Source organism: Kogia breviceps, chromosome 1, assembly GCF_026419965.1.
Source record: "Kogia breviceps isolate mKogBre1 chromosome 1, mKogBre1 haplotype 1, whole genome shotgun sequence".
Classification (NCBI taxonomy): Eukaryota; Metazoa; Chordata; class Mammalia; order Artiodactyla; family Physeteridae; genus Kogia; species Kogia breviceps.
In genome coordinates, this window is record NC_081310.1 from 57,537,981 (window position 1) to 57,560,871 (window position 22,891).

At 50.8% G+C, this 22,891-nt stretch overlaps 1 protein-coding gene across 1 annotated transcript; it reads right to left on the bottom strand.

The window, feature by feature from the left end:
• Positions 1 to 21,227: 21,227 nt before the first annotated feature.
• LOC136793616 (Golgi-associated RAB2 interactor protein 4-like) lies at positions 21,228 to 22,223 on the bottom strand (the record flags this gene model as incomplete). The annotated part of the gene is made up of 1 exon (XM_067026703.1): positions 21,228 to 22,223. A coding segment is annotated over exon 1 (996 nt), but the record flags the coding sequence as incomplete, so codon positions are not given.
• Positions 22,224 to 22,891: the final 668 nt, after the last annotated feature.

Consider the following 22,891-nt stretch of genomic DNA (forward strand, 5'->3'; position numbering starts at 1 on the left):
TAGTCCACTCTGCCCTTCTTTTGCGCCCCTTGGCCCATGACTCTCAGATGCCAGGATCCAGGCTCTGAGCCCTGGTTCCTCACCATTGCCCTGCCCAGGATGCTCAGTCTCCTCAGGGTGTTGGGGAATCTGCTATGGGGCAAGACCCAGGAGGCCAGGCTTCTCCTTTTGGTTCTGTCTCTACATCTGCCTCAGGTTCTTCTATCACAAAGTGACTCAAAGCTAGTTGATCTGCCAGCTTCTCTTCTAGCTCCAACAATGTGTGAGTAATTATTTTGGAAAACAGTGAAGTTTAATGAATCACTATATCAGGATGTTTCAGCTGCAAATAACAAAACACTTGGAATAAAGATCTAAATGACCGGGCTGATTAATCACAGCAAGCCTGCAGGTCAGAGACAGGTGATGCCAGGATTGGTGTGGAATCTCTGAGAGATCATCAAGGACTCAGGCCCTTCCACCTTCTCTCTCTGCCTTCTTCACGGCTGCCGCGGTCTTCCCTCATGGCGGCAAGATGGCTGCAGTGGCTCCAAGCTTCCATTCTCATGTAGCAGCTTCTCAAGTAGGAAGAAAAGGGGTAAGGGTGAAATCAGTGAGGAAAAGCTTTCTCAGAGCTCTAGTAGCTTCTTTCTGGGTCTCTGGTCAGAACTGGGTCAGAGTTCTAATCTTAAACCAATCACTGGACAAAGGGATGGGACGGACCAATCATGATACATCTACGTGGGCCTGATGGATGTACGAACAATTGAAAACTTGGGATTCTGTTAGCAAGAAAGGTTTGGAGCAGCTGTTTGGTGGGTTACACTGTTTCTTTCAGGAGAAAGAAACAGTGTCTGGCTGTTGTAGCCAAAAAGGGAATTTATTGGGAAGAAAATATAGGGTGGGGCCTGGAGGAAATAGGCAAAAAACAGCAGGAGCTTTTGAAATAAATGCTTTTCAGCCAGAATGGCCTGGTACAGACCCCTCATCACTGGGAAAGAATTCTAGTGCCTCTGTGCCTTGCATCACTTGTTCAAGACAAGTCTTGGCAGAAGTAGCATATTGAATCAGGCTGGGGTTCAGGTCTATGACTTGGACACCTGGGTGCAGAGAGGAGCACCTGGCCTGTTTACTGTCCCAAGTAGCCACCTACCAAGACCTTATCCAATGGGAGATTCTCATCCAATAGGAAAGAGGGGTTGGAAGCTGCACAGACAACACAAAGCCAGACAGCACAGCTAATATCCAGGAATTAGAAAAGCCTCTGTGAAGCCTGTGGCTTGGGAGATGCAGTCCTTGGGAAGCAGTGGTTGGCCTTATTTATTTCCACCATGATTAATTACCAGGAAACAAAGTAATGACTATATGCTCCATATCATTTTGCAAATCTTATTAACTGTTGGGTAAGTTCAATTTATTTACAACACTAATATCTGTTTATGTCAGCCAAGTTGGCAGTGTGGTTAGCCGTTGGCAACTTCAAGGAATTAGAATATGGTTAAAACAAACAACAAACATTAGAAGGAACATCGTCTCTGAGGAGGCTGGGCTGGGGAGGAGTTTGATCTCAGGGCCTTAACTGCAGCTGCTTCTCCCTTGGGTCTTTTCTGCAGCCCCATGCTCCCGCCACTGCCCCCCCGCCCCCCCGCCCAAGTAAGACATTGATAGGAGCAGAGGCTCCTGAGGGGCCTAGGTTACATCTCCAGTGACTTGGCAATGGGTTGAGTTGGTTAGGAGGAGAGAGGCAAGTGGTCTTGCATTTTACAAGTTCTATTGAATTGAGGCAAAATTTCTGGTCATCTGTAGGACCTTCAATTAAAATGAGTTGAATAGGAGTTTACACAGCCCTGTTTCATCAGCCCTGAATGCAGGGACCTGGGTCTGGGATGGAGGAAAGGATGGGGCAAGAGTGCGGACAAGGGCTTCCCTGGTGGCACAGTGGTTGAGAGTCCGCCTGCCGATGCAGGGGACGCGGGTTCGTGCCCCGGTCCGGGAAGATACCGCACGCCGCGTAGCGGCTGGGCCCGTGAGCCATGGCCGCTGAGCCTGCGCGTCCAGAGCCTGTGCCCCGCAATGGGAAAGGCCACAACAGTTAGAGGCCCGCGTACCGCAAAAAGAAAAAAAGAAAAGAAAAAAAAAATAATAATATATAAATAAATTAAAAGAGGGCGGACAGCCAGTGATGCGCACACTCGCACCTGCGCATGCGCACACTGGCGCATGCGCCCAGTCGCCCCTGCGCACAACGGCGCAAACCGTGTGCGTGCGCAGTTCGTCCAGTCGGCGCCGGCCTCCTGCGATGTTCGTTGAGGTGAAATTGGCTCCTGGAGCCAGTCTAGTCAGCCTTGAGAATCCTGTGCCGGCTGTTCCTTCTTCTGGAGAGGATGAAGCCACGGAGTCTGCTGAGGTAATGGCCTGGATTTTAATTGGTGCTGAGTGACCTCTTTGCGGGAGGCTTCAGGGTTCGATTCATGCTTACACTTAGGGACAGACGAGGTTCCCTCTTCTTGTGGGCCCACGGGGGTGGGGATCGTCAGCTTAGGGCACGTCAAATGTCCTTGGCTACATCCACTACAATTTAGACGCTTCCGATGTTTAATATCTTTCCTCGCGGTGCACACTGAACCTTGGCGGAGAAACTCAACAGTGGTGGTTGGCACATCATGTAAAAAGAAACATTCTCTTATGAATAAAACTCCTGACTAGAATATTCAAGTCTAATCACTATGCAATTTTAATCATCTTCTTTAAACCCCGCCCCCCGGCCTGCCCCTTATCAGGCCCACTGAGTAGCCTCCTGAGGGAACATCACAAAGTCTCTTACCAGGAGCTCCATGGGAGGGATTGACCCCCGTGCTCAAATCACCAGGCCTGAGGCAACCCTACACAGCCAAAGAGGAGTGAGAGAGGGGGAAAGGGGAGCCCACCCTCCTTCTGCCACCTGGATTCCTCTGGGACTCAGGAACCCAGCTGAAGTTGTCTCTCTGCCCTCACATACCCCTCACACACTCAGATTTCCTCCTCAGAGCCTCTTCCTTGCCCAGGTGGAGCCATGGATGTGTGTGACAGCTCAGTTTCCATCTACCCACCAAATCCAACCTTCTCAATGACCCCATGAAGGCCTGCTTTCTTCAAAGACTCCTTTCCTGACTGTCCTGCCCCTCCTAGACCTCGCACCCCAAACTCACTCTCTCCCCCACCATCGTTAAGGCAAGGCGTTTATTTCCCTCCAATCAGACACAGTGCTTCTTTCCTTGGTGATCTCTTTTTCCTGGCTTAAAGGCCACCTCTGGTGTTTACTCAGCGTGATTTCCCCGGACTACAGATATGATGTGTGTAGCAAATAGAAGGGGTGGGAGGCTAAAGGTAGTCGTTACCATCCATGTATGACATTCCTTCCAGCTTTTTTCTTTCCCAGTTCGTTCGTTCACTTGTTCATTCATTCATCAGTCAGAGCTTGCTCATCTGTCATGTGTCAGGTGCTATGAAAGATAAAGGGCATGAAAGAAAATGGATAAGACATGGTCTCTGCTCTCACGAAGCTCAGAGTCTAGTAGGGCAGGACAGTTACACAAGCAGATAGTAGTGAGTGCAATGCTGAAGCATTACGGGAGCAGTGTGGAGAAGCACTGAACCTGGGTGGGGATGAAGCTGAATTGCAAAGGATGAGGAGGCATTGGCCGGGAAAGGTGGGGTGGGGGACTGGAGATCAAGAGACAGTGGTCTCCCAGGGAGAGGGGACTGCACAAATAAGAGCCTGGAGGCCAAAAGGCACCAGGTGTGTGTTGGGAACTAAAGGTAGTTTAGAGTTGCTGGACCTTAAGGCAGGGAGTGGTGAGCGCTGAGGCCAGAGTTGCTACACACCCAGGGTGTCATCATACTGTAGTCAGTGCCGATGGATCCCCCTGCTGGGGACAGTTTTTGTGACCTTAGACCATGGCCCTGAATGGGTCCCAGAGGCAGGTAAGGGCTGAGCTTGGTGGGCGTTACAATTTGAAAAGGGCCAAAGGACATGAACTTCAGCCTCATGCTAGCCCAGCTCCCTGGGCCTCACCGTATGTGTCCTTCCAGACACCCACCCTCTGGCTCTTCCTTCCCGTTCCCTCCCTCTGAGGTCACAACCTTTCAGAACCGGAAGACACCTTAAATGCCATCAAGAATAAACCCCCCCCTCTGTTTTTTTTTTTTTTTTTTTTTTTTTTTTTGGTACGCTGGCCTCTCACTGTTGTGGCCTCTCCCGTTGCGGAGCACAGGCTCCGGACGCGCAGGCTCAGCGGCCATGGCTCACGGGCCCAGCCGCTCCGCGGCATGTGGGATCTTCCCGGACAGGGGCCCGAACCCGCGTCCCCTGAATCGGCAGGCGGACTCTCAACCACTGCGCCACCAGGGAAGGCCAAGTCCCTCTTTTAACAAAGAAAGACATGGAAGCCTGGAAAAGGGGTTGCCGGCGGTCACACCGCCAGTTAATGGCAAAATCTGCCCATCTGTTCTTCCCTCAAACCCAGCTCCCTACTGGCTGAGTGGACAACACACCCAGCTTCCACCCCCTCCTCCCAGCTTCTCTGGGTATTTTCTTTCAGGCTTTCGGGTGTGCCTGAGGCTAATTTACTTAAACCTCTCCTCCAACAGTTCCTGTTTGGTGGGGGTGGGACCTGGGGTTGCACAGTAAGGCCGGAGGAGAGGTTTGTGGGAAATGCACTTCCTTACTCTAATGAGGACGTTTCCAGAAGTCCCCTCGCTCTCCCTGGTTGTGGGGCAGGGGCTGGGCACAACACAGGGTGGAAACTGTCGGAGGAGGTTCGGAAGAAGGAGGCCCCTGGGAGACAGACACAGATGTGAGGTAGGAGGGCCCCCCCACGTAACCTCTCGGTCAGGTGTGCTGGCGTAGCCTGGTGTGTGGTCTTGAGGAGAGCACAGAGAGCGGACACCAAACAGAAGGATATCTTGTCCTGTGGCCCTCCCCTTGGTAGTGCCCTCTGGGGATTAGGGGCGGGGAGGGCAGCATACCAGGAATTATGGGAAGTGATCAGGAGGAGCGGCTGGCTTGCCGCGATGCTAGGGGTGATGCCTGGAAGCCCCTGGTGCATGTGCGGCAGTAGGACGGGGTCACACGTGTATCCGTTCTGTAGATGATCGCCTGCAGGTGTTCACTGTATCCTCGTCCCCTCCCCTTGATGTTGGTCTGTCCTGTGACTTGTTTTGGCCAAAGGAATGGAGCATAACATTAGCAGAAGCTGTAAATGTGCTCGTGTGGTTGAGCTTCACCCTGACACACAGAGCACGTCTTTAGCGTCCACTAGTCCCAGAATTCAGAGACGTGTGGGGCAGATGTGAACACGACCCGCGGTCTGAAGCAGAGCCACCGCAGCCCACTTGCAGGCCTTTGAATGAGAGAGAAATAAACATCACCATCTGAGAGTTTGAGGCTGGCCAAGAGCAAATCCTAGAATACAGGTTCCTTTGCGAGTGACAGAAAGTACAAATGAATTGTGCCGTAAATCAAAAAGGTTTTATTTTCTCACATCGAATGTCCAGAGGTAGGCCATCCAGGGAGTTGTCCAGAGCCAAGATCCTACTAGCTTTCTGGTTCCTCAGAAGCTGTGGCCCTCAGCTTCGTGGTCAAAAGTGATGTGAATGCTCAAGGTGCAACCGTCGTGTCCACACTCCAGCCAGGAGGAAGGAGGAAGGAGGAAGGAGGGGGAGAAGAGCATACCCATCTCTCTAAAGAGACTTCCCAGAAGTTTTTGCACACCAGAAGTCATTTTCCAAGTATTTACAACATGGATTTCAATTAATCAGAATGGATGCCCTCTGTCAACGACAGGTACATGGGTACCTGTACTTGTGGGTTGTCCTGATCACATCTTTCCACGTACAAATCTCATTGGCTACAGCTCAGTTGCGTGACCACACCTGGCTTCAAGGAACACTGGGAAATGTAGTCTTTATTCCAGACGGCCATGGGCACACTTAGCTACTATCAAAGAAGGAGAGGACCTTTACAGTGGGACAGCTAGCATCTCTGCCACACTATGGAAAGTACTTAAAGCTCTCAGTACAGGTCCACAAACCCTTGCCACAATTTGAAAGACAATTTTTCTGAAAACAAGTATTTTTCAGAAATCATTAGATGGCAAAACTTGACCCGAAGTGTGTGTTTATCCCTCTTGTGAATATTCGTATATTTGCTGCAGAAATATAACGTTTGATCATGAGGTGCTGCCCTGGATCCCTCTAGGGTATTTGTATGTGTGTGTGAGATACACACGCAAGTACAGTATTTCCTGTAAAATCTTTTAAAAGTCTGAATTTGAAACCCATTTGGCTCAGGGGTTTGGATAGAGTGATCATACATCCCAGTTTGCTTGGGATATTCTGGTTTGCCCTTGTCCTGGTGACATTATTAATAGCTCTCCCAACTTTCACTTTCACAATTGCTCAGTTTGGATGATACATTTATAGGGTCAACCTATGGATAAGAGACTGTGAACCTGTACAAACTAAGCTCTCAGTTAAGGGCAGCTGTTATTACTGTTCCCCAGCAGAGCTCCTGTAGTGCCTATTGATATATACAGATATGCTAAAATGTTTCTTCAAGTAACCATTCAGCTCCTCAGGGCTAAACGGTACCCTCCTGCCGGTTTTGTCTCCATTCTTCATGAATTGGCTTCCAAGATAGTGTGGCAGTCAGTTTCATCCCAGCCACGTCTCAGAGAGCACAGGCTTGGAAGCAATGAACACTAAAATCAAGGCAGTTTTACTGAGTCAGGAACATGACTAGCAAATTCTGAACCTTGGCAGACTTTTCTCTCTTCATTCCTGGCGTATTTAAAAAATAGGTCTGGAGATGCCTGTGGATGCAGCAGAATTCCACAGGCATGATACCCTCTTCGCACCTGAGCAGAGATGTAAGTGAAACAGCTGAGTCAAAAGGCCTTTTCTTGCTTTCGTTAATTGTCCTCTGGGTCTCATGGCCAGGATCCCAGCTGTGAGCAGGGCCGGCCCTGGACAAACCCATAGAAGGCCCCCTTGTGTTCTCTTCCCCTCTGCTCCCTTGGCATCCATGTACCCTCTTAGCTTTCCCACCGCAAGGTGCAGAGAAGTGGATCCCAAACTTGGCTGGTCTTCAGTCAGGCCTGGGGTGTGTGCGAAGAGAGATTGCTGAGGCCTGCCCCAGGTCAGTGATTTGGGAGTCTGGCGCCAAGCCCAGGAATCTGTGTTTTAACTATTCCCCTGGTGATTCTGAAGAGCAGCCCAGTTTAAGAAAACACTGCCATGGTGCAATGAGCAAGGACTTTGGAATCAGACGAAGCGGAGTTCAAGTTTAACTTCTGTCACTGTGGCCTGGGGCTGTTTCTAAGCTTCTCTGAGTCTCAGTCTGCCCATCTGTAAAATGTGAAACTTCAGGAATATAATGTATTTTATTTTATTTTTAAAAGAATTAAAAACTCTCCTTTGAATATATAGTTACATTGCATTTTTTAATGCTCAGTGTTTTTATTGTGTTCACGCATGTGGGATCTTAGTTCCCTGACCAGGGATCCAACCCACGCCCTCTGCAGTGGAAGTGTGGAGTCTTAACCACTGGACCGTCAGGGAGGTCCCAAAGTATTTTAAATTTAAAAAATTGTTTTTCAGATTGAAAGTCTATTCTTCTTCTCAAACATAAAATCAGACACTCCCCAGGTAGCCCATTAACACACTGGGAGAACCAAGGAGAATCTCATTGCTGAAAAGAACAGGCATAGGCTTGCCTCCCACCTTATCCTCTGCTCCCCTCCCATCCGGGACAGCAAAGGGCAGAGTTCATGACCTCAGGGTGACAACAAAAGCAGATTTGTCTATGCTTGGCAGGTAGTGTGCAGTCAACAAATATTTGTCGATTGCTTGCTTGATTTTATGTTTTTGTTTACCCAATTTCCTCTAAAATCTTGAGGAATCTAATTCTTGTTTGTGGGAGAGGCATGGTGGGAGAGAGGTGAACTGTGGGATTAGATAATATTTTATAGATGGGCTTTTATATTTCTGCTGTATTTGTGTCAATACGTCTCAATGAGAGAGGATGGTCTTTAGAGTCTGATGGATTTGGTGCCAGTTCTTGCCTTCACCATGCGGTCAGGACAAACGACTCTTTTTTTTTTTTTAATTAATTTATTTTTTTTGTTTATTTTTGGCTGCACCGTGTCTTCATGGCTGTGCACAAGCTCTTTCTAGTTGTGGTGAGCAGGGACTACTCTTGGTTGCAGTGCGTGGGCTTCTCATTGTGGTGGCTTCTCTTGTTGTGGAGCATGGGCTTTAGGCGTGCAGGCTTCAGTAGTTGTGGCAGGCGGGCTCTAGAGCACAGGCTCAGTAGTTGTGGTGCACGGCCTTAGTTGCTCCGCGGCATGTGAGATCTTCCCGGACCAGGGCTTGAACCCGTGTCTCCTGCATTGGCAGCCGGATTCTTAACCACTGCGTCACCAGGGAAGCCCCAAACTAAACTCTTAGTGGATTAACACGGTGAAGGTTTACCTCATCCAAGTCACAGTCCAGTGCAGGGAGCAGAGGACAAGGTGAAGGGTGCTCTGTTCCATGTAGTCACTCAGGGAGCAAGCTCCTCCCATCTTTTTGGCTTCCTCATACCCTGGGTCATCCAGATAGCGATGGGAAAGGGCATGATGTACCAAGGTTTTTATGGACTAGGACCGGAAGTGGCAAAATCACTTCTGTCCCTATTTCACTGGCAGAATTCAGTGATGCGGTCAGCCTAATAGCAAGAGGACCAGGAAATATAGTTTAAGACGTGCCTAGAAAGAAAAGGAGAAAGTGGATAGTAATGAGCAGTAGAAGGTTCTGCCAGAACCATTCACCAGCTCTGTGACCTTGGGCAAATGCCTTTAACTCTTAGCCTTAGTTTCCTCATCTGTACGATGGGAATGATACACATCTATTGGGCTAGTTATAAGACTTAAAAGAGATATATTACATGCTTGATACACAGTGTGCCCTTGCCTTTTACATACACGGAAGAGCATGTTTTCTTTCCTCTGAGTAGCCCCAAATACTGACTAGTTGAAAGTTTTGGCCTTCAATAAACTTTCCACCAAGCTAGGGGAACACAGATGAGAACACAGCTCCTGTCCCCTGAAGTGGAGGGTTCAGTTTGGATCATCTCCTTTAAGCGAAGCAGTGAGGCGGTCCCTGAATCTTGGGGGAGTTTGTCTTCAGGTGTTTTCATGACATGTGTTAAGGGTTTGCCGGTGTATTACCTTAAAAATGAGAAACGGGCTTCCCTGGTGGCGCAGTGGTTGAGAGTCCGCCTGCCGATGCTGGGGACGTGGGTTCGTACACCGGTCCGGGAAGATCCCACATGCCGCGGAGCGGCTGGGCCCGTGGGCCATGGCCGCTGAGCCTGCGCGTCCGAAACCTGTGCTCCACAACGGGAGAGGCCACAACAGTGAGAGGCCCGCGTACTGCAAAAAATAAAAAACAAACAAACAAAAAAAACCCAGAAGCATCTGTACTCTAGTTACCTGAAGGAAAGAACCAGAAGACAATGACGTCCATGGCAGCCCCAAGCAATTATGTTAATACAAGTAAAAACATTCTGATGACGCTTGGTAGTCTGTTGGAAAGATTTTGGAAAAAGTATTTTCTTCTCTTGAAATCTTTAAGCAAAGGTCAGTTTGTGCCTTTTGGAGTTAGTCAGCACCTCCCAGCCTAGGGGCAGAAGAACGGAAGCTGTTTCTTCTGTGGCCACCTTCTTCTCTCCTGTCCTTTCTTGGAATGGTCCTCCTGCAAATGAGACGCCTAAGGCTTCATGCCTGAGTTGACCTACCCCAGAGCTATCCTCTGAGGTCTTCTTTATTGGAACATCCAGACTGCTGCCTAACCACTCTGGCCAGGTTGCAGAACATTCTGTGTACTTGACCAGCCATACCCAGTGAGGACAAGTAGAAGGGGGTGGATGTAGGAGATGCAAGAAGAGGGGAGAATAGCAGAGCGTTGTCATGGGGAGTGGGACATAAATAATGCCTTGTTTCAGAGATGCAGTAATGCCCTGGGTGCTCTGCCCTCCACTGTGTACCCCGTTGGGAGGTTTTGGCAGGGCATGGGGCGTAACCAGTGCTCAGAGCCAGGAGAGGAGAAGGGGGGAGGGCTTGGCAGCCAGATGCTTTCTCTTCCTCTGACTTTTGCTGGGTCACTTACTAATGACAGGGAAGCCAGACTGTGCTTCTTTTCTCCGAATGACTTCCAGCCACATCCCTCCCCAAACTCCAACTGGAGGCCACTCTATTTTTAAATTTCTCTTCGGAAGTAGATTCCAGAATGTCCCTAAGTCTTCCTGCCAGGGGAGCTGCTGATCTCCAGTAAATCCAGGGTCACATAGCTTTCTATACTCATTTGCCTTCAGTTTGCATAAATTAGCATGCCGCCAAAAGCAAGCAACCCAGGGAATTAACACAAAAGGACTCAGCTTTTGTGCCCCAGGGAGGTGATGAGGGAGGCAGCGTCATCCCCAGAGAGAGCGGCAGCCCTGACTTGTTGGCAGGAGGTTCCGTCGTCCCCTTGGCCTGCAGGTCCTCAGCGTGGGCTGGTGGGAGGAGGCATCCTCAGATCTGAGTAAACGTCAGAAGGGAGGGAAGCTGGGGGCAGGGGTGGGAGCAGATGTGGAAGGTCCCAGTGAGACGGAGTGCCATTCCAGTGGAGACAGAGACAGCCCGTGGGGCGGGGACAAAGGGAAGAGGGGAGAAGGAGCAAGAGTGGGTGGGTAAGTAGAGGCAAGTTGGTGGCGAGCACTACATGGCCAGTTAGGAGGGCACACGGTGGACATTTGTTAGCTCGCGAGCTCAGGGTCCGAGAGAGCATGTGGCCAGGCGAGTTTCCCAGGAGCCATTTGCATCCTCTCTCGCCAGGCGGGTGTTAGACTGGGTTTTCTCGCTGGGGTCTGGAAAGTCATCCCTTGGGTCTCTGAGGTGTCCCAGCCTGAAAGTGCAGATGACAGATTTTAAGGTGGTTCCAGATGAGACAGGTGACAGCAGGACAGGACTCTGGGTTTTTTTCCCAGAAGGAGGAGCAAGCTACCCCGTCCGCCAATACCGCTCATTTCCCCGGTGGCCGCGACACTCTTGAACCTGAGTGAAGGGCGCTGCCTGGCGTAGGAGCAGAGGGAGGTGGAGCGGCCCTCACAGCCCGGGGAGGCTGGCACCTGATGCAGTGCCCACTGTCCTAGGTAACATACCTGTCTCTAAGCCACGGAGTTTACTGACTGCTGGCTGTAGGCTGGCCACTCTCCATAGTGCAGGGTCTGATACCTTCTAAGACCATGCACTCTGTGGAGTCAGCCCGTGGTACGGTCAGTAGTGTGGACTTGGGTGTCAGACCCCTTGGGGTTTAATCCTGGCTCCACCACTGGGGATCTTGGGTAAGGTATGTGAACACATCTGTGCCTCAGCTTCTTCATCTGTAAAATGGGAATAACACTGACTACTTCATAGAGCTGTGGAGAAAGAACTAAACACAATAATCCCTATAGAAGTCTTAGAACAGCAGCTGTGTGAGAGGAAGGGCTCAATCGATACAAACATTATCATATGCGGCAGCCCCAAATAAGATGCAGTGAAAACGATTGCAGAACTTGGAGAGAAACACGGGGTGGGCTGCTAATTTCTTGGCCCCGTGCCCAGTGTGGCAGCTGCTCATACAATTTCTACCCAAGCTGATGCAGCCACAGCACCAGACCGTGTGGACAAGGGCCAGTCGTGGGGTCTGGCCAACCACAGGCTAGGAAATAACACTGTTAGCTGATGATGGTTCCTTGTTATTTCCCCCTCCCTCCAGCAGGGGAGTATGAAGGAAAAGAAATGGCTCCTGTGTTCGTTTGGCTGGAGAAAGGGACCCCAGCAAGAAAGAAAGGTATGGGACCCTTGGTGACTTGTTTCTACCACTCCCAATAGAGGGCCCCTAGGGAGGGCCTGGCATCGTGGGCAAGAAGGGACTGAACATTATGAATGGTCTCTCTCCATGTCCTGGGCCTCCCATCACTTAGAGCTGGCAGAGGGCTGCTGGAATGAGGGGAGCAGGGACTGTGGAAGGTCACCGTTGTGCCTGGATGCAGGAGAATGACGGATGGACTCGTGACTGTAGGTCTTTATAACAAACATTTATAGAGCCTCTAATATGTGTGCTGCACCTGGGGACTCAGAAACTGTAAGACATGGCCACTCCCCTAAAGGAGGTTACAGGCTGTACTAGTTGAAAAGAATTACTTCAATCCCTTCTTCTCAACACAGCCCTTCACAGGTGCCACTTCTCCCTCTGTCCTGGGCACTTAGACAGCCTTGGGGACTCTCACCATTGGCCTAAGGTGACTTCCCTGACAGCACACCTGTGTCCCACTCTCAGCTTATCACCGACTTGCAGAAGTGCTCTCTGCCCGAAAGCACTGGGCTGGCGGATTACAAAGAGTTCTGAGAGGCTTCTTAACAGGCTGTTCTCCACATCATTACTACTCAGATCCCAGAGCAACGTGCCAGCCGCCTGCTTTTTCTCCAGCCCATGCTCTTCCCTCAAGATCAAGCTGCTGGGAATTCCCTGGTGGTCCAGTGGTTGGGACTCCGTGCTTCCACTGCAGGGGGCAAGGGTTCAGTCCCTGGCTGGGGAACTAGGATCGCACATGCCTCGAGGCACGGCCAAAAAAAAAAAAAAAACCTCCGGCTGCTGATGTTATGGGATGTCTGATAGCCCAGCCTGGGCTCCCTACTCTGGGCCCCATAGTCCGCTTGCTTGAAGTGAACGGAGGAAATAGACTGTAATGTAACAGAGTTGTTGTCTCTTGGACCTGGCCTTAAGAGTTGTGTCTTCGGGGCTTCCCTGGTGGCGCAGTGGTTGAGAGTCCGCCTGCCGATGCAGGGGACACGGGTTTGTGCCCTGGTCCGGGAGGATCCCACATGCCGCAGAGTGGCTGGGCCCTGTGAGCCATGGCCGCTGGGCCTGTGCGTCCGGAGCCTGTGCTCCGCAACGGGAGAGGCCACAGCAGTGAGAGGCCCGTGTACTGCAAAAAAAAAAAAAAAAAAAAAAAAAAAAAAATAGTTGTGTCTTCTTGTTTTACATCACCTTCAATTTATCCTCAGCCTGACTTCAGTCATCACCAGCCTAAGTTAAATCCTGGATGCCCAGAAAATTTCAAAACTGGCTGCTAGTTGATTCTTGAATTCAGGGAATTCTTGGACTTTGGGATCAAAAGAAGCTACTTGTGTCTGGAGTACAAGGAGGTGGTTGGAGGGGGGCTGGTTATATGGATCCCAACTTGCCGTATCTGTGTTCCCCCCTCCCCCCATCCATCCGTCTCTGAAGGCCAAGACCCAGGCCAGGGCTGGGACAGGCCTCTCTGGGCACAAAAACCTGCCAGCATTGATTTCGCTCCTGAACCAAGAGGCCAAAAGGACATTGTGACGGTGAGGCAATGAACGTGAAACAGAAACGAGTGGCTTTAGTTTCAGGAAGTCCGAAGTGGAAAGCAAGTGTTGACATTCTTTAAGACCCACTGTAGGCTGTATTTTGTGCTGCGCTAGCCAGAAGTCTGCTACTTACTTGAAGTAGGACCTTGGGAAAATTCCCTTCCTCTCTAGGCCTCAACTTCCTCATCTGTAAAGTGCATGTGGGATTAGTCAAGATCCTTCTGGGCCTGACCTGATATGGTTCTAGGTGTTCCAGTAATCTGTCACTCAGAGGACAAAGAGCCTGAAGGTATGTGGGGAGAGATGGGGAGGAAGGGACTAAGAAAGGTTCAGTGGGAGTCCCTGTGAGTTTAGCTAACTGATAGCGGAGAGGAAGAGAGGGGAGTAAAAACATAAAGCGAAAATGGGGAAAAGGGAAAAGCGTTTAAGAGTGGGGACTAAGGGGGCCACCAGCATGACCTCAGCGCTCCTCGGGCACATCCGGGCCAGTTTACTTAGTTAGGATGGGGGGTAGGGTTGGGAAGTGGCAAACTGTATTTTCCAAAGAGGGCCACGATGATATTGCCACCCGCCATGTTCTTTGACATCGTGATCTTACCATTTCCCTGTCAAGAGGTGGAGTCTCGTTCCTCTCCCTTCAAATCTGGCCTGGCCTTATGACTTGCTTGTAACCACAGAATGTGGTAGAAGTTATGCTGGGTGACTTCTGAGGCTCAGTCAGAAGCAGCTTCCACTTGGTTATCTTGGGTCACTGGATCTGAGGGAAGCCATCTGACTACCTGAGACCATCATGCTGGAGAGGCCACATGTAGGCATTCCCGTTGACAGTCCCAGCTGAGGCCCACGTACCAGCCGTTTCCCTCAAGGCACCAGATACGTGGAAGAAGCTCCTTTTGACTCTCCAGGCCAGCCTCGCTTGATACCACGAGGAGGAGAAGATTTACCCCGCTGAGTCCTACCCAGATTTCTCATGTAGAAGAATCTATAAAATATAAGAAAATGACTGTTGTTTTAAGCCACAAAGCTTTGGGGTAGTTTGTTATAAAGCAAAAGGTACCGGCACAGGATGGTAGGAGATGTTTAAAAATATGAGCTCCCTTGCAATGAAAAATCCTTAAAAATGTATAAACAAGACTTTAAAGATTTCAGAGATGTGTGAAATTTCAAAATTAATTTGGAAACCAACTTTAAATTTTGCCTATTAAGGACATTACAAACAAAACTACCGTTTTCTGTAGGTCACCGTATTATATATTTGAAAATATATTTTTATCATGAGAAAGGGAGAAAAGTCACTATATCCCACCTGAATGGCTGAAAGGAAAGAGGTAACCAGTATCAAAGGTTGGCAAAGATGTGGAACAACCAGGACTTCCATACATTCCTGGTGGGAATTATTATTTCCACAGTCATTTTGGAAGGAAAATAGCTTGGCAGTATAATCAGAAGCTGAACATATGCATATATTCAATTCCATTCCTATGTATATGCCGAACAGAAGTTTATATATATTTTTACCAACAGATCTGTATATAGATGTTCATAATAGCACTATTTTTATTTTTATTTTTATTTTTTTATTTTTTATTTTTTTTGCAGTACGCGGGCCTCTCACTTCTGTGGCCTCTCCCGTTGAGGAGCACAGGCTCCGGACGCGCAGGCTCAGCGGCCATGGCTCACGGGCCCAGCCGCTCCGCGGCATGTGGGATCCTCCCAGGCTGGGGCGCGAACCTGTGTCCCCTGCATTGGCAGGCGGACTCTCAACCACTGTGCCACCAGGGAAGCCCAATAGCACTATTTTTAATAGCCCAAAGCTGGTAATAACTTAAATCAATAACAGAATAAGTTGTAGTATCATCACACAATGGAATACTGGAGAGCAGTGAAAATAAATGGACGATCGCCAGGAAAGTCATGCACAAACCTCATAAATATGATGTTAAGGAAAAGAAACCCGAGTCAGAGAGTACATACTATGTGATTCCACTATGTAAAGTTGGGATTTTTTTTGGTTTTTTTTGTGGTACGCGGACCTCTCTCACTGTTGTGGCCTCTCCCGTTGCGGAGCACAGGGTCCGGACGCACAGGCTCAGTGGCCGTGGCTCACGGGCCCAGCCACTCGGTGGCATGTGGGATCTTCCCGGACCGGGGCACGAACCCGTGTCCCCTGCATTGGCAGGTGGATTCTCAACCACTGCGCCACCAGGGAAGCCCTGTAAAGTTGAAAAGCAAACAATATTCATCTGTGGTGTTGGAAGCTAGGGTAGTGGTTACCCTTGAGTGGCTGCAAGGGGGCCCTTCCAGAGTTGCAGGGATGTTCTGATTCTTCGCCAGGTGCTAGTTTTGTGGGGTTGCTTATCTCGTGAAATGTCATCGAGTGGTATGCTTACGATGGCACACTCTCCTGCATGAATGTTATAAATTGACCATTGATCAACATTGGGGTTAGGAACCTCCCCACCCCCAGGTGAAAATCCCTATATAACTTTACAGTTGGCCCTCTGAATCCGCGGTTCCGCCTGTGCGGGTGCACCCAACCACGGACTGTGTAGTACTGTAGTATGTATTTAGTAAAAAAAAAAAATCCAAGTTTCAGTGGACTCGAGCAGTTCAAACTCGTGTTGTTTCAGGGTCAACTGCACTTCAGAATATAATGTTAACAGACAAGGAGGCAGGACATGATCTCAAGGCCAAGGATAGATGTTTAAAAAACTAATTTAGTTTTATGAAAAGCAATATATTTGTTCTTATTTTTCCCTTGAACCAGTGTATATTGCATTGTGGCAGGGTCCTGGGACTGTGAAAGTGTCAGTGGGAAAAGAAAAGAGGGGTGCCGTGGTGAGCATCAGCTGAAGCTGTGGGGAGCAGGCTAGCTGTCCAGGGAAGGCACTTCTCAGCAGCTCCTTGCTGCTGCATTCACAGTACCTGCAAACTGTATCATGTACATGCATGTGCCGATCTAGAAAGGTGTTTCCCAACCTTTCACAGGCTGTGGCACATGTGGAAAATGACATCATTGGAATGGCACACACTGGGGTACCAGATGGGGCTCCTGGCAGCCAAAGCCAAGTGGCCTGGTCCTCCAGGTGCTCCCACGATGAGGGGGGTAACAACCTCAGCACACCTGTGGGATAAGGTCCTCTTACAGAGAGTGTGGGAAGCCATGGGCCTCCATTATCCATTTCACATTCTCTGAACTGGCAAAGGGGAAGAGTCTAGGTTTCCATTGCCCTTCTGCTCTTGGAGAAACCAACTCTGCACACCCCTCGGCCCTGGGTTACAGGTCCCATTTGCAGTCATGAAGATCATGGGGTTCAGGGGAGTTGTGCGGCATTCTGGGTCTCTCCTCTATGCTGTGGCCTTACTTCTATTTCTAGCCTCATTTCCCACCGCACAGCCCGCTCTCTCTGCCGAGCACATTACACCCTGGGCACACTGCAGTTGTCTGTCATCTGTGAACATCTCCCAAGCCCTTCTCCCTCTCCATCACACCATTCCCTGTGCCAGAGCACTCAGCCCGCCATCCCTGTGCTAAGCCCTCCACTTCTCCGTGAAGCCTCTTTGTGTACACTGAGGCCACTACCACGCTGTGATTTGTATTATAGGCGCGCGCGCGCGTGTGTGTGTGTGTGTGTGTATTGTATGTGAACATCCTCATGGTCCCGGATTCCCTATCTTGCCCACAGTAGGTGCTCAGCAGTTGTTTCTCAAATGGCTTCCATGCTGCAGAGGGACCCTGGCACTAACTTCACCCCTGTTCTTGGCGGTGACTCATTGTCCCCTTGGGTTCGGATCCCCAGCCTCTCAGGGACCTTTCAGCCATTTCAAACTCTACCGCTCCACTGCCAGGGGCCTGGAGCCATGCCGCCTGGATGAGACACATCCTCATTGCCCAGACCCCCCCACCTCCCCTAGCTCACACCTTTGGGGTTGGCATTAGACTAATTGTGGTGTGACAAAGGGAAAGGGTCACGGTGACTCAGCCTCAGTGCTGACTCCCCTCATTCAAGCGCCAACCTGCAGTACCAGCATGTGGCCACAAGGGGCTCTCTGGGGCGACTCTTTGCCCAGGGGAGGAGGGCTCTCAGATAAACAAGGAACTTCTCAGGGGCTCTGCCCCTCTCCAAGTGCTGAAGCCCCACTGACCGCCTCGGCTGCCTTATCCTGATGTTTTACCCTTAGCCGTCTAGCAGCTGTTGTTTTCTATCTGAACACATTACTCCTTGCTTTCCCGTTGAGCCTCTTTTCTGGCCACCCACTCTACTGACCAATAGCCGCCACAGGGGCAAGTCACCTCCACCTCTGTCAGGTCTACTTCCTTTAGATGAGGGCCAGACCTACACCATGAGCTCCCCGTCTTTCAGGATGTGGGCTGGAAAATTGTCCTGTTCCATCTCTTCAACACCTCCCGACTCTGCCCCCTTCTGTCTCCCCAGTGCCACCCAGGTTCAGGGCTCCCCAACTCTGCCAGGATTAATGCAGTGGCTTCCTGGAGGACCCCGTGTCTCCAGACAGCCCCCTGCCCATCAACTCTCCACCCTGGAGCCAGAGGGATCTTACTCCCATCAGACGCTGGCCTTCAGTGGTTCCGCTAGTCTCATACACTCAAATAGTACCCCAGGCTCCCCAAGACACAGCTGCCTGATTCTCCAGCCTCACGTCCCTCTTCTCTTGCCCTCCAACCAGTGGTACTGACATACCTGTAGTTGCTTAACACACCGTGACGTTTCAAGCCTTTGTACTTTGCACGCGCTCTTTCCTGTGGCCTGATCATCTCCCACCCCTCCCCCACCTTTACCGTTGCTCCTCATACTTCCTTCACCTGGCTGAGCCCTATTCATCCTTAAAAGTGCCAATTCCCCTGTGAAGTCTTCCCTAACCCCAAAACCCCTCCTCTGAATAGATCCAGTCCCCAAACACACGTCTCTGATTGTATTTGTCACTCAGAGTTGTGATAATTACTCGTGCTGTCCTGTCTCCTCCACCATCCGTGTACCTCTATGCGGGACCGGGGTGGCACACTGTCTGAAAGTTGTTGCACTGAGGTAGCTCCCTCTCTGCACCATCACCTCCCACCCTGAGCAAGTCCTTTAAATGCTCTGAACTTCCGTTTGCTTATCTGCAAAATAGAAAGATGTGAGCATCGGAAGGGGGCACACACATTCAAGGACTTTATAAACGACTAAGGGCTATGCACATGGTTTTAACACTTTTTCTTCCTTCAGACTAGTGTTTAGCTGCACTTGCCTGTGTGGAAATCAGAAGATCAAATGCATGTGATGTGATCTTTTCGTAATTTCTCCACCTTGGGTCCAAGGAAAAGCTGGTGGAGAGTAAACCATTCATTGTGTCTCCCTGCAGCTCCTAGTCTTCTCGGAAGCTCTGGGTTAATCCTGGGGTCAGGAACCTTGTCTGGCCAGGGGCAACAGTGCCTATGTGTGGGTCTCGGGCTGTCTCGCTTTCTCATCAGTGCTCCCCACCAAGTGCCCTCCATTCCCTCCACCAACAGAAGAGACCTCTCCCCACCCTCCCGTGATGAGGTCTGTGGAAGTCACAAACTGAAGGTCCAATCAACAAGGATGCTCTGACCTAACAAATAATCTCACTCACGTGAGGGTTAAGGATTTGATTTTGGAGCCCCAAGAAGAAAAAAGTTCCTGAAGATTTGATATGGAAAAACCCTTCTGAGTAGGGCATTCCAAAGTTTAATTAGTGGCTGCAGGAGGACTGGACGCTGGGTGTTCCAGGAGTGGACGCTGGAATTCCAGGTGGGAGCCTGTTTATGGCTGCAGCGCGGGTCATGCCAGAGGCTAGAGGTAGAAGCCAGGGAGCCAGACGCAGCTCAGGGGTGGTCTGGATGCTCTCGAGAGAAGGCCAGCTAAGAGCTGTGAGCTCACTGAAGTCCGATAACCGGCTCCCAGCCCCCACCCCTCCCTCCGCTCAGTCTAGTAAAATTGATGCTCATCTCTGTAGTTTTGGAACATGATGGTAAGAATGCTGGTGCCTCGGGTTCTTGTGCCGGTCCTATCTCAGGCTTGTTTGCTTGCCTCCTTCCCGTGCCCCGGACAGGGCTTTGCGTAAAGAAGTGGGCTGGTGGATGACTGTTCTGCAAAGATCCCATGTGCGACTGGAGCAGGTTACCTTCTCTGAGCCTCAGTGTTCTTACCTGGAAAGTAGGCATATCGTTCCTTCTTTTCCTAATAACCAAACCAGCGTTCTTGTACTTTACCTTAAATAAATGTAATTTAAAGATGCCAAGCCTTTCTGACATCACTTTTGTGCATAAAGAAAAGTGAAAAAAAGAGAAAGGCATTGGCAATAACTCCATCACAACTGCCGCGGTGACCTTGCTGATTTCAGAGTTAGTAAAATGTGAAAAATACACCACTTGTGTACCTACCATCTTGCCTAAGAGATGGAGCAATTCCCAGCAGCACTAACAGCCTTGTGTCAACCTCCTTGACCTAGCCTTTCCACCCTAGAGAAAACTGTCCCGAATTTTGTGTTTACTCTTCCCTCATTTTTAGCTACAGTTGTTTTTAAAACATGTACCCTATGCAATACATTGTTTGGGCTTGTTTCAGAATGGGCTTGTTTCAGTATAGTTCCGTGAGTGGAATTGTATCCCATTCTTTTGATGTTTTTAAAAATCAGGAGAAGTTGATCTATGCTAATGTGTGTAGCTCATTTATTTTTCACTATTGAATATTGCACTCACTTCATACTCTGCTGTATTAATTCTGTTGATGGAAATTTGGGCTGCTTCCTGTGTTTTGCTGTTAAGTTATTTTTGCTATACACATTCTCACAGTTGTTCCTTAGAACATGTGTGTTTCTCCAGGGTATATACCTGGGAAGGGAACGGCTAAGTCTAGGTGAGAGTGCTTGCTGTTCTGATTGCTAGCCACTACTGCTGCCCTTATTTCTGTCCACTGAATAGCCCGAGGGGACATGCGTCCCTGTTCTTGCTTTGTTTACAGGCCTTCAGAGGGAATAAGCGTTTATAAAAAACAATACGGGCATAGTGAAGGAGAGCTTCCCAGGCCATAGTCTGACTTTCCACCATGGCTGGGGGCGGGGGGGGGGGCAAAGCCAGAAAGGAGTGGAGGCCAGATGGAGCACCACTGTTGGCGCTGAGCATGTGTGTGAGGTGGGGCTGCGCTTGACTGGACACTGGGTCTCAGACTGTGGCGCAGCTGACCTCCCAGAATCCACTGTGAGGCTCCGTCTGGGCTTCGGGACCTAGAAAGTCAGACAGAACACGGCATGCATTCTCAGATTTTTATTTCAATTTCCGTAGGAAGCTGCAATGGGCTCTCCAGGGGTATTTCCCTGAGCCCTGGTTCCCTTTGCAGCTCCCAGCTCTAGGTCCTTCAACGGTCGCTGGCTCCGTGGTCTCAGATGTCACACCACCAGTGATTTCCAGGCCCTGGCCACTCTCTGCTGTCTCTGTGATGGCCTCCATTCGGGTCCCTTCCACTGCCTTCGGCGGGATGCTCACATATTCCTCGCGTGATGAGGCCACACTGTCTTTGTCGTAAGCTTGGCTCTGACATTCCTGAAGAAAGAGCCGATCCTGCTGAGTCTCTTGGTGATGGAACCTGAACTTGCTGTAGGTAAGCTCCTGCCTGATTTGTGCGAGGTCCTGGACTCGTTGGTGATGGGAGCACGGCTGATGGCTTTGTGAGCAGTGCCCTGCTTGTTGTCCCCCGGGCTGCCGTGGCCTTTCTCCTTTTGGTCGTCTCTAGTGGCTCTCCGGCTGCCTGAGCCCAGGCCGGCTGCTTTTTGGATGGTCTTGTTCCCCGCAGTGCCCCCAGTGGCTGTGTTGGTTTTACTTGCTCCTGGACCCTTGCTGGCTGTGGCTGCTATGGCCGTGCTCTGCTCTTCGGGGGCAGGAGACTGGATCTCTGCCACGCTCAAAGCACCCGCTGCGGTGCCGCCTGCCACCCCTGCTGTCTCCACCTTTGTCGTTGCCCGCGATGCTGACTCTTTGTCAAGCACTGTAGGTTTTGCTTTGGCAGTGGCCACATCGGACATGGTATCGGGCTTGTGGGAGTCCAGTTGGATCCCCTCCCCGCCAGCAAAAGCTGCAGACCCGACCGCGGCCACCTCAGAGGGCGTGTGGAGGCTCCTGATGCTCACCTGGTCCTCATCCCACTCTCCTTGGAAATCCTCCACTGCCGGGCTCCTCCCGTCCTCCTCCTCCTCCTCGAACAGAGTCCTGCAGATCATGTCCCCGGCTGGAACAGCGTAGGTGCGGCTGTGACCGTCCAATGGTGGTCGCAGGAGGTAAATCAGCTCTTCCCAGTAGGCGAAGAGGTCTTCCTGCGCGTCCAGAGGGGCACACAGCTGCAGGTAGAAGGAGCGGCCAGTGGCAAACTTCACGCGCAGCTGTCGTTTGTCACGATCGTGCGTGGAGATCCTCACAAACTTCAAGGGAAGGAGCCTGGTGAGCTCTAAGGTCTTGGCAACCTTGTGGCTCTTCCCCTTGGTGGGCTGGCTGTGCTCAGCGTGCTGTTCACAGCCGGTGGCCCGTCGGGCCAGCAGCATGATGTCTGGGAGTGGGAGGACGGGGCTGGTGGATGCGATGCCCACGGTCACCGTGCAGTCACAGTTGTGCACGTCAATCACGTGTCCCCTCTTCGTGATCTGGATAAAGTCGCTCTCGAATATCGGCGCGTACTTGAATATGTCGTATTCGCCGTTGTGCAGTTGCTGCTGCAGCTCCCCCATGGTGCTTTTGAACAGGCCCAGCCCGGTGCTGCTCTGGGCCGTGTGATACGGGAGCAGAGAGTCCCCACTCATGGCTGTCTTCGATCACTGCCAGGCAGCGTGGTTAAGGCGGGCCCCTGGCTCTTCCCTCCCTCGGCCTAATGGGCCGAAGAGCAGAGCGAGCTGCGGTGCTCCTGTGTCACGCAGGCGGCCTTATGGCAGGTCTTCCAAGCCCAGCCCACAGGCCCCCACCTTTGCCTCAGGGTCTCCCAGAGGCAGGGGTGTGGGTAGGGGCACCGATGGTCACAGCGGGGACACTGTAGGGCGGCTGGACCCCTGGCTGAATCTCTTCAAGTGTGTAGAGAGGTATGGTAGGCTCCCCCTCGGCCTCAGCTCACTTCCGCTTCTGGGTTTTTATCTCCCCAAGCGGCTGTGAACGTCAGTCCTAGTGAGAGAAGTAACCACTTTCTCGGCCTAAGGCCCTGGCACAGCCTATTTATCCTCTGATGCCCTTTGTGACCTATCACTGTCACATAGCCCTTTGCCTCATCCCCCAGCTGCCCCGCCCCGCCCGCCCAGTGCAGGGCCCCCATCCTCTCCCAAACGCGCCATTGCCCCCGCGGAGGACAGGCCCATCCTGCCAGTGACTGAGGTGGCTACTAGAATAAAAATGTCTTCAACTGGGAAAATTTTGTGTGGGTCCTTTTTCTTTTCCTCCCCCAGATTTAGCTACTGGATGAAATCTATAGGAATGTATGATG